The sequence below is a fragment of the Somniosus microcephalus genome, chromosome 8 (assembly GCF_052327205.1).
Source record: "Somniosus microcephalus isolate GS21.2 chromosome 8, FLI_Smic_1.0, whole genome shotgun sequence".
NCBI classification, from domain to species: Eukaryota; Metazoa; Chordata; class Chondrichthyes; order Squaliformes; family Somniosidae; genus Somniosus; species Somniosus microcephalus.
In genome coordinates, this window is record NC_140994.1 from 82,290,148 (window position 1) to 82,302,747 (window position 12,600).

At 46.0% G+C, this 12,600-nt stretch overlaps 1 protein-coding gene across 1 annotated transcript in view; it reads right to left on the reverse strand.

The window, feature by feature from the left end:
* Window positions 1-1,020: 1,020 nt before the first annotated feature.
* Window positions 1,021-12,600, reverse strand: part of LOC147113672 (transmembrane protein 26-like) — a 204,184-nt gene continuing 192,604 nt past the window's right edge. Inside the window, exon 6 of the mRNA XM_085994960.1 lies at window positions 1,021-4,501. Coding sequence (XP_085851086.1) covers window positions 4,161-4,501 — 341 coding nt within the window. The 3' untranslated portion in view covers window positions 1,021-4,160. The remainder of the gene's footprint in view (window positions 4,502-12,600) is intronic.

The following is a 12,600-nucleotide window of genomic DNA, read 5'->3' on the forward strand; positions in this document are numbered from 1 at the left end:
CAGACGCATCTGTTCCGCGGGGGGGGGGGTGGAGGAGTCCGGGGAGGGAAGTGCGGGCAGGCGGCCGGCGGGAAAGCGGCCGGCCGCCGCGCGACCTTAATGCGCCGGCGCTAACTCGCGTAGGACTCTGCTGAAACATCGTTAGTTGCGGCTGCCACGGGCGAGGCAGCCGCAGCTCAATTTCGGCGTTGGGGCGCGTCACCACGGCAACCGGGATGCTGCGCACACCGATGACGTCATCGGTGCCGGCGCAGCGCAACCGGTCTAACGCCGATGGCAGGGCCCCACTGAATTTACAAACCGGCCATAACTCCGGCGCTAGGCCCTCTAGCGCCTCAAATGGGGCGCTAACCCTACTGAATTTTCAGCCCCATATGTTTTTCCCCCTACGCCACTTTCAATAAGTTTCAAGAATAGACCGTCGTGCCAAATAGAATCGAAAGCCTTCTGGAAATCTATAAAGCAGGCAAAAATTTTGCTTTTGTTCTGGTGAACATGTTTGTCAATTAGGGTGTGTAGGGTGAAGATATGATCCGATGTTCTATAATTTGGTAAGAATCCAATTTGGCTTTTACTCAAGACATTGTGCTCCATGCCCTAGCAAGCAAGCAAAGCCACCCAGGAGGGAAGGAGAGAAAACTAGCAGAGAAAGGAGGAAAAATATCAGCCCAGAATGTACCTTAGGCAATACTAGCTTAATACATTCACAGGACATTTCTTGGGTTGCCATTTTCACAGAAACATTAACCGTTTAAAATGAATCTTTGTTAACATCAGGCACTGTAACATCTAGCTTTCACAGCTGCCATGTGTTTGGGTTTTGACACAAGATATTTTCTTGGCTAGGTTCAGCAGTTATCCTATTTGTGAATTTCATGTTCCGTACAACCAGCGAACACATTTTATTGCACAATACCTAGGCAACAATAGCAAAACCCCGAGATCATAACAAAGAACCCTTACTCTGTATGCCGGCTACTGGAATGTAACATGTGCACAATGTGATTCTCTCGTCATTTTGCTACATTAAAGGAGCTATATAAATGAAAATTGTTGTTGTTCAAAAGGCAGACAGAATATACACTCTTCTCAGGATTTGGACCAATATGCTTTTATTTACATAGGACAGATAAATGAACAATAAACAGTATAACATAGTGAAATATTCATTTCCGAACACTCCTAGTTGCATAAAAATAATAAAGGCACCACTCACTTTCTATCTGAATGTATATATTGAATCTTCCATACAGGTACGGTAGTGTAGTGGTTATGTTACTGGACTAGTAACCCAAAGGCATGGATTAAACATGAGTGTGAAAATCCCACCATGGCAGTTTGAGAATTTGAGTTCAGTTGAAAAAAAAATCTGGAAATAAAAAGTTGATAGCAGTAAAAGTGACCGTGAAACTGCTGGATTGTCAGAAAAACCCAATGGCCCTGATATTTACTGTGGTGGATCCTGTGAGCGGGGTGTAGGAGTTTTGGCCTGCCCTACACGCTGTAGAGTTTTAACGTCATGGCGTGCAACTATTTTTTCCAGCAGGTTCCCCGCCTGGAAACCAGCTGATTTACAGGCTTGGCTCCCTGTCAGATGGGGAACACTTGGGAGGAGGGCACAGGCCAGGAGCAGGTAGGGAGCCTGCAGCTGGATTACTGGGCGCGTGGGAAGGTCCGATCCACAGGGGGGGTGGGTGAGGGGGATCTGATCTCAGGGTGGGGGTGTTCGATCTCGGGGGAGGGGTCCAATCCCGGGGGGGCCTGATCGTGGCGGGGGGGGTGCGGGGGAGGATCCGATGGCGGGCAGGGTAGCAGGTAAGCTTGGTGAGGCGGCGGAGGAAGCGCTCCTGCTCTTCCTGGCCCACAAGCAGTGCTGTGAAGGTACTTACCTTTTCCACGAACTAGCCCTCACCTCCCTTCAGCTGCCGGGTTTCACAAGGCCTGGAAGGCAGGTTAAATATGAGGTATGCAGCCTCATTATAATAGTTAAATGTCCAACCTACCCCCTGGGAGCAGGTTGTGACCTCCTGGACTGTTTTCGGTCACCTGAGGGGGTTGGAGAGGAATTTTCCAGAGTATTATTTTCCTTTATCAGCCCTGGGTTATTTCTCTTTTTTTGCCTCTCCCTGGAGATTACATGGCTGTGGGATGGGGTGGAGGGGGAGGGGAGGTGTTAGGATGTGTCTAGTCGTGATGCTCCAGGCCTTATGGTATGTGGCAGGCTCAATGGACCCCAGCTGGTCTTTTCCTGTCACCTCAATATCATATGTTCATATGTAACCCCTTGACACCCCCGATTTTAATCGCACCACCATTAGCGGCCGTGCCTTCAGCTGCCAAGGACCTAAGCTCTGGAATTCCCTCCCTAAACCTCTCCGCCTCGCTACCAATATTCTCTTTAAGCTGCCTGGCCAGCTCTCCATGGGTCCCACGCAGTCTGTGAGGCAGCTTTTAAATTGATAAAACTGTTAAAGGAGCCGAGCAGCCCCCCAAAAATATGGGGAACATTGCTCTCTACTTCTCTTTTCTCCTTTAAAACACTCCTTAAAACCTACTCTGCCCTACTATCTCCTTTAGTGGCTCAGTGCCAAATTTTGTTTGATAACGCTCCTATGAAGCTCCTTGGGACGTTGTACTACGTTAAAGGCGCTATATAAATACAAGGTGTTGTTGTTGTTGTAACAGTAAGGAGGAATTCTAACTGCACTTGATTCATTCCAGTGGGAACAGCGCTGTCCCTCCCATTTCACCCACAGTCTCACGAGGAAGTGACGAGCCTTCACTTGACACAGTTCAGCCCGGCTGAGATCAGCAGTTCGCTGAGGGAAGGAAGGAACTGAACTGGGGCTTGCTGATCCACTGCTAGTTATCAAATAGCCTTTTGTTAACCAAAAAATTGTGGCATCGTTGCAAAGTCTTGTTTGTTCTGCTCAGAGTGCGCATTGTGCCGGCACAGAAGATGTACGGTGTGTTTTATAACATTCACAAAACGAGCACAGTCTATTATCAAAGGACTGACTTGTTTCAATCTAATCATTGCTTTGCAACAACGCAGTGTCAGAAAGCGTGGAATGTGACATTTATTCAACTAAGCAGTAATTCAAGTCTGTCTTTCTTTTTTAAGCTTCCTCTCAGAGCATCGTGCACCACACATGTATGATTACATTTTTGTCTTTTTTCCCCAGATTCCTGACAAAGAAATAGCAATTCTAATTCAACCCAGCTTCGGAACGAGGCATCTCAGAGTGGACTTTATAAAGGTTTCTAACATACTTTAAACAGGTGAAAACAAACAGGGCACAATACTTTCCAACAGAAGTCAGAAGGTTGTGGATTCAAGTCCCACTCCAGAGACTTGAGCACAAAATCTAGCCTGACACTCCCAGAGCAGTACTGAGAGAGTGCTGCACTGTCGGAGGTGCCATCTTTCGGATGAGACATTAAACCAAGGCCCCGGTTGCACTCTCAGGTGGATGTAAATGATGACTAATTGAAGAGTGTTTGAAGAGTAATTGAAGAGCACTATTTGAAGAAGAGCAGGAGAGTTCTCCCCGATGTCCTGAGCAACATTTATCCTTCAACCAATGCGTAAAACAGATGAACTGGTCATTTATAGCATTGCTTTTTGTGGGATCTTGCTGTGCATAAATTGGCTGCCGTGTTGTTTCCTACAATACAACAGTGACAAAAATACTTTGGCTGTGAAGGGCTTTGGGATGTCCTAAGGTTGTGAAAGGGGCCATAAAAATGCAAGTTCTTTCTTTTTAGATGAGTAAGATAGGGCAGTATAGGCTCAGTGTCGTGAAGGGGCAAGTTTTGAATCCTGCACTCCCGCTGTGGAGCACGCCTGTCAGAGGGTTGGCCGTAGAATCGGAGCTACACCGTCCTCGGCGTATCTCCAACTCGCGCTCTCAGCGAAGATCACACGGTGAAGAAATGTGCTTTGAAATGACCTTCTAAACTTGCCCGTGGACCAGCACCATTAGGTGCTGCCACCCTGGTGTATGGGGAACTGCTGTTCAGTGCTTCACCTGACCCTGACTGGCAACTGTTGTATCAGAAGCAGTTGGACACATTCACTTCATTCCTCACAACACTGGCAAAACCCTTGCTGAGTCCAAGTGTTGTCACCCCATCCCCATCCCCAACCAGCGGCACGGCTACTCGGGGATGTCATCCATTTCGATGGTATCCGGCGAGACATCGGCCTCAGTGGTCATCCGTTGCCGACACTGGCACGACTGCGGCATTTCTAAATATATCACGGCCAGCCGGTATGTCTGCAGCGTCAGCACCAAGGCATTCTTGATCGTGAAGAACACCAGCATCTGGTGGATTATCCCTTTATTGAAAATCAGGAATAATCGGAAAACGAAGAAGGGCCCGTCTTGTATGAATACACTTATGGTAATATTCCAGAGGTCTGTGCTGTATTTGTACAGCTGTGTTTTCCGTGTTGGCAGGTCCCCCTGTGGAAGTGGTCCTTCTGCTTTCTGCAGCACTGCAATTCGATGAGCAAACATCAATTTTAGAATTGAAATTAACCTGCTTTTTGCAGTAGCATTCGTATCTTTGCACACTTCCATTGGAAAATAGTCTGAAGTTGTGAAAGAGCTGATCAGCTGATTAACAGTCTGACAGGCCGCAACGTGACCCTCCATGGCCGTAACCATCTTTATACCAGTCAATAGGGTGGTTAGTCTTATACGGCGGAAGGGTTTTATGGCTTCACAGGCCATAAGATGGCGGGGCGGCCACCCACACCCACTGGGCGTGAGTATCTCAATGGACGCCAAACCAGAATTCAAAGCCGGTGCTCCGGTCTCCGCTCTCTGGGACTGTTGAGTGGGTTTCAAACGCTGTGCCTTCGGCATCAGTAGAGGAGACCATACAACACAAAACAAGTCCCCATCACACCTCACTCCATGAATTAACACCACACAAAACAAAACAAGTCCCCATCACACCTCACTCCGTGAACTAACACCATACAACACAAAACAAGTCCCCATCACACCTCACTCCATGAATTAACACCACACAAAACAAAACAAGTCCCCATCACACCTCACTCCGTGAACTAACACGCCACAAAACAAAACCAGTTCCCATCACACGTCACTCCAAAAACTAACAACACACGAAATAAAACAAGTCCCCATCATACCTCCGTGAACTAACACCACACAAAACAAAACAAGTCCGCATCACACCTCAGTCCGTGAATTAACAACACACAAATCATAACAAGTGGCCATCACACGTCACTCCATGAAGTAACACCACACAGAACAAGTCCCCATCACACCTCACTCCGTGAACTAACAACGCACAAAACAAAATAATTCCCCATCACACCTCACTCCGTGAACTAACACAACACAAAACAAAACAAGTCCCCATCACACCTCGCTCCGTGAACTAACACCACACAAAACAAGTCCCCATCAAACCTCACTCCGTGAACTAACACCACACAAAACAAAACAAGTCCCCATCACACCTCACTCCGTGAACTAACACCGCACAAAACCAAACAAGTCTCCATCACACCTCACTCCGTGAACTAACACCACACAAAACAAAACAAGTCCCCATCACACCTCACTCTGTGAACTAACACCACGCAAAACAAAACAAGTCCCCATCACACCTCACTCCGTGAACTAACACCATACAAAACAAAACAAGTCTCCATCACACCTCACTCCGTGAACTAACACCACACAAAACAAAACAAGTCCCCATCACACCTCACTCCGTGAACTAACACCACGCAAAACAAAACAAGTCCCCATCACACCTCACTCCGTGAACTAACACCACACAAAACAAAACAAGTCCCCATCACACCTCACTCCGTGAACTAACACCACACAAAACAAAACAAGTCTCCACCACACCTCACTCCATGAACTAACACCACACAAAACAAAACAAGTCCCCATCACACCTCACTCCGTGAACTAAAATCACACAAAACAAAACAAGTCTCCATCACACCTCACTCCATGAACTAACAGCACACAAAACAAGTCCCCATCACACCTCACTCCGTGAACTAACACCACACAAAACAAAACAAGTCTCCATCACACCTCACTCTGTGAACTAACACCACAGAACACAAACCAACTCCCCATCACGCCTCACTCCGTAAACTAACACCACACAAAACAAAACAAGTCTCCATCACACCTCACTCTGTGAACTAACACCACAGAACACAAACCAACTCCCCATCACACCTCACTCCGTGAACTAACACCACACAAAACAAAGCAATTCCCCACCACACCTCACTCCATGAACTAACACCACACAAAACAAGTCCCCATTACACCTCACTCCGTGAACTAACAGCACACAAATCAAGTCCCCATCACACCTCACTCTGTGAACTAACACCACACAAAACAAAACAAGTCTCCATCACACCTCACTCCGTGAACTAACGCCACACAAATCAAAAGAAGTCTCCATCACACCTCACTCCGTGAACTAACACGACAGAAAACAAAACCAGGCCCCATCACGCGTCACTCCATAAACTAACACCACACAAAACAAAACAAGTCCCCATCACACCTCCGTGAACTAACACCACACAAAACAAAACAAGTCCCCATCACACCTCACTCCGTGAACTAACACCACACAAAACAAAACAAGTCCCCATCACACCTCAGTCCGTGAACTAACACCACACAAAACAAAATAATTCCCCATCACACCTCACTCCGTGAACTAACACCACACAAAAGAATACAAGTCCCCATCACACCTCACTCCGTGAACTAACACCACACAAAACAAAACTAATCCCCATCACACCTCACTCCGTGAACTAACACCACAGAAAATAAAACAAGTCCCCATCACACCTCACTCCGTGAACTAACACAACACAAAACAAAACAAGCCCCCATCACACCTCACTCCGTGAACTAACACAACACAAAATAAAACAAGTCCCCATCACACCTCACTCCGTGAACTAACACAACACAAAACAAAACAAGTCCCCATCACACCTCACTCCGTGAACTAACACCACACAAAAGAAAACAAATCCGCATCACACCTCACTCCATGAACTAACACAACACAAAACAAAACAAGTCCCCATCACACCTCACTCCATCAACTAACACCACACAAAAAAGTCCCCATCACACCTCACTCCGTGAACTAACACCACACAAAACAAAGCAAGTCCCCATCACACCTCACTCTGTGAACTAACACCAAACAGTACAAGTCCCCTTCACACCTCACTCCTTGAACTAACACCACACAGAACAAAACAATTCCCCATTACTCCTCACCCCATGAACTAACACCACACAAAACAAGTCCCCATCATACCTCACAGCATGAACTAACACCACACAAAACAAAACAATTCCCCGCTGTAGTGTATGTACCTTTAAGAGAGAACTACTTTTACAGCTCCTGTATACTGTAGTACCGGCAGTGACCACACCTGTATATAAGCCTTGAGCATGCCTCTGTACTGTTAGTCATTAGACTACCATCCTCCAGTAAACACCTGTTGATTGTTAATTTACAGCCTCCGTCTAGTTATTGGAAAATATCATACCTTAAGAATCACGGATTCAACACCCACCACACCTCACTCCATGAACTAACACCACACAAAACAAAACAAGTCTCCATCACACCTCACTCCGTGAACTAACACCACACAAAACAAGTCCCCATCACACCTCACTCCGTGAACTAACACCACACAAAACAAGTCCCCATCACACCTCACTCCGTGAACATGACACAAAACAAAACAAGTCCCCATCACAGCTCACTCCGTGAACTAACACCACACAAAACAAAACTAATCCCCATCACACCTCACTCCATGAACTAACACCACACAAAACAAAACAAGTCCCCATCACACCTCACTCCGTGAACTAACACCACACAAAACAAAACAAGTCCCCATCACACCTCACGCCGTGAGCAAACACCACACAAAACAAAACAAGTCTCCATCACACCTCACTCCGTGAACTAACACCACACAAAACAAAACAAGTCCCCATCACACCTCACTCCGTGAACTAACACCACACAAAACAAAACAAGTCGCCATCACAACTCACTCCGTGAACTAACACCACACAAAACAAAACAAGTCGCCATCACACCTCACTCCGTGAACTAACACCACACAAAACAAAACAAGTCCCCATCACACCTCACTCCGTGAACTAACACCACACAAAACAAAACAAGTCCCCATCACAACTCACTCCATGAACTAACACCACACAAAACAAAACAAGTCCCCATCACACCTCGCTCCGTGAACTAACACCACACAAAACAAAACAAGTCCCCATCACACCTCACTCCGTGAACTAACACCACTCAGAACAAGTCCCCATCACACCTCACTCCGTGAACTAACACCACACAAAACAAAACAATTCCCCACCACACCTCACTCCATGAACTAACACCACACAAAACAAGTCCCCACCACACCTCACTCCGTGAACTAACACCACACAAAACAAGTCCCCATCACACCTCACTCCGTGAACTAACACCACACAAAACAAGTCCCCATCACACCTCACTCCGTGAACTAACATGACACAAAACAAAACAAGTCCCCATCGCACCTCACTCCGTGAACTAACACCACACAAAACAAAATAATTCCCCATCACAACTCACTCCGTGAACTAACACCACACAAAAGAAAACAAGTCCTCATCACACATCACTCCGTGAACTAACACCACACAAAACAAAACTAATCCCCATCACACCTCACTCCGTGAACTAACACCACACAAAATAAAACAAGTCCCCAACACACCTCATTCCGTGAACTAACACAACACAAAACAAAACAAGTCCCCACCACCCCTCACTCCGTGAACTAACACCACACAAAACAAAACAAGTCCCCATCACACCTCACTCCGTGAACTAACACAACACAAAACAAAACAAGTCCCCATCACACCTCACTCCATCAACTAACACCACACAAAAAAGTCCCCATCACACCTCACTCCGTGAACTAACACCACAAAAAACAAAACAAGTCCCCATCACACCTCACTCCATGAACTAACACCACACAAAACAAGTCCCCATCACACCTCACTCCGTGAACTAACACCACACGAAACAAAACAATTCCCCATCACACCTCACTCCATGAAGTAACACCACACAAAACAAAACAAGTCCCCATCACAGCTCACTCCATGAACTAACACCACTCAAAAGAAAACAAGACCCCCATCACACGTCACTCCGTGAACTAACACCACACAGAACAAGTCCCCATCACACCTCACTCCGTGAACTAACATCACTCAAAACAAAACAAGTCTCCATCACACCTCACTCCATGAACTAACACCACACAAAACAAGTCCGCATCACACCTCACTCCGTGAACTAACACCACACAAAACAAGTCCCCATCACACCTCACTCCGTGAACTAACACCACACAAAACAAGTCTCCATCACAGCTCACTCCGTGAACATGACACAAAACAAAACAAGTCCCCATCACAGCTCACTCCGTGAACTAACACCACACAAAACAAAACAAGGCCCCATCACACCTCACTCCGTGAACTAACACCACACAAAACAAAACAAGTCCCCATCACACCTCACACGTGAGCTAACACCACACAAAAGAAAACAAGTCTCCATCACACCTCACTCCATGAACTAACACAACACAAAATTAATCCCCATCACACCTCACTCCGTAAACTAACACCACTCAAAACAAAACAAAACTCCATCACACCTCACTCCGTGAACTAACACCACACAAAAGAAAACAAGTCTCCATCACACCTCACTCCATGAACTAACACAACACAAAATTAATCCCCATCACACCTCACTCCGTAAACTAACACCACTCAAAACAAAATAAAACTCCATCACAACTCACTCCGTGCACTAACACAATACAAAACAAGTCCCCATCTCACCTCACTCCAGGAACTAACATCACACAAAACAAAACAAGTCCCCATCACACCTCACACGTGAGCTAACACCACACAAAAGAAAACAAGTCTCCATCACACCTCACTCCATGAACTAACACAACACAAAATTAATCCCCATCACACCTCACTCCGTAAACTAACACCACTCAAAACAAAACAAAACTCCATCACACCTCACTCCGTGAACTAACACCACACAAAAGAAAACAAGTCTCCATCACACCTCACTCCATGAACTAACACAACACAAAATTAATCCCCATCACACCTCACTCCGTAAACTAACACCACTCAAAACAAAATAAAACTCCATCACAACTCACTCCGTGCACTAACACCACACAAAACAAGTCCCCATCTCACCTCACTCCAGGAACTAACATCACACAAAACAAAACAAGTCCCCACCACAACTCACTCTGTGAACTAACACCACACAAAACAAAACAAGTCCCCAACACACCTCACTCCGTGAACTAACACCACAAAAAACAAAACATGTTTCCATCGCACCTCACTCTGTGAACTAACACCACACAACACAAAACAAATCCCCATCACACCTCACTCCATGAACTAACACCACACAAAACAAGTCCCCATTACACCTCACTCCGTGAACTAATACCACACAAAACAAGTCCCCATCACACCTCACTCCGTGAACTAACACCACACAAAAGAAAACAAATCCGCATCACACCTCACTCCATGAACTAACACAACACAAAACAAAACAAGTCCCCATCACACCTCACTCCATCAACTAACACCACACAAAAAAGTCCCCATCACACCTCACTCCGTGAACTAACACCACACAAAACAAAGCAAGTCCCCATCACACCTCACTCTGTGAACTAACACCAAACAGTACAAGTCCCCTTCACACCTCACTCCTTGAACTAACACCACACAGAACAAAACAATTCCCCATTACTCCTCACCCCATGAACTAACACCACACAAAACAAGTCCCCATCATACCTCACAGCATGAACTAACACCACACAAAACAAAACAATTCCCCGCTGTAGTGTATGTACCTTTAAGAGAGAACTACTTTTACAGCTCCTGTATACTGTAGTACCGGCAGTGACCACACCTGTATATAAGCCTTGAGCATGCCTCTGTACTGTTAGTCATTAGACTACCATCCTCCAGTAAACACCTGTTGATTGTTAATTTACAGCCTCCGTCTAGTTATTGGAAAATATCATACCTTAAGAATCACGGATTCAACACCCACCACACCTCACTCCATGAACTAACACCACACAAAACAAAACAAGTCTCCATCACACCTCACTCCGTGAACTAACACCACACAAAACAAGTCCCCATCACACCTCACTCCGTGAACTAACACCACACAAAACAAGTCCCCATCACACCTCACTCCGTGAACATGACACAAAACAAAACAAGTCCCCATCACAGCTCACTCCGTGAACTAACACCACACAAAACAAAACTAATCCCCATCACACCTCACTCCATGAACTAACACCACACAAAACAAAACAAGTCCCCATCACACCTCACTCCGTGAACTAACACCACACAAAACAAAACAAGTCCCCATCACACCTCACGCCGTGAGCAAACACCACACAAAACAAAACAAGTCTCCATCACACCTCACTCCGTGAACTAACACCACACAAAACAAAACAAGTCCCCATCACACCTCACTCCGTGAACTAACACCACACAAAACAAAACAAGTCGCCATCACAACTCACTCCGTGAACTAACACCACACAAAACAAAACAAGTCGCCATCACACCTCACTCCGTGAACTAACACCACACAAAACAAAACAAGTCCCCATCACACCTCACTCCGTGAACTAACACCACACAAAACAAAACAAGTCCCCATCACAACTCACTCCATGAACTAACACCACACAAAACAAAACAAGTCCCCATCACACCTCGCTCCGTGAACTAACACCACACAAAACAAAACAAGTCCCCATCACACCTCACTCCGTGAACTAACACCACTCAGAACAAGTCCCCATCACACCTCACTCCATGAACTAACACCACACAAAACAAGTCCCCACCACACCTCACTCCGTGAACTAACACCACACAAAACAAGTCCCCATCACACCTCACTCCGTGAACTAACACCACACAAAACAAGTCCCCATCACACCTCACTCCGTGAACTAACATGACACAAAACAAAACAAGTCCCCATCGCACCTCACTCCGTGAACTAACACCACACAAAACAAAATAATTCCCCATCACAACTCACTCCGTGAACTAACACCACACAAAAGAAAACAAGTCCTCATCACACATCACTCCGTGAACTAACACCACACAAAACAAAACTAATCCCCATCACACCTCACTCCGTGAACTAACACCACACAAAATAAAACAAGTCCCCAACACACCTCATTCCGTGAACTAACACAACACAAAACAAAACAAGTCCCCACCACCCCTCACTCCGTGAACTAACACCACACAAAACAAAACAAGTCCCCATCACACCTCACTCCGTGAACTAACACAACACAAAACAAAACAAGTCCCCATCACACCTCACTCC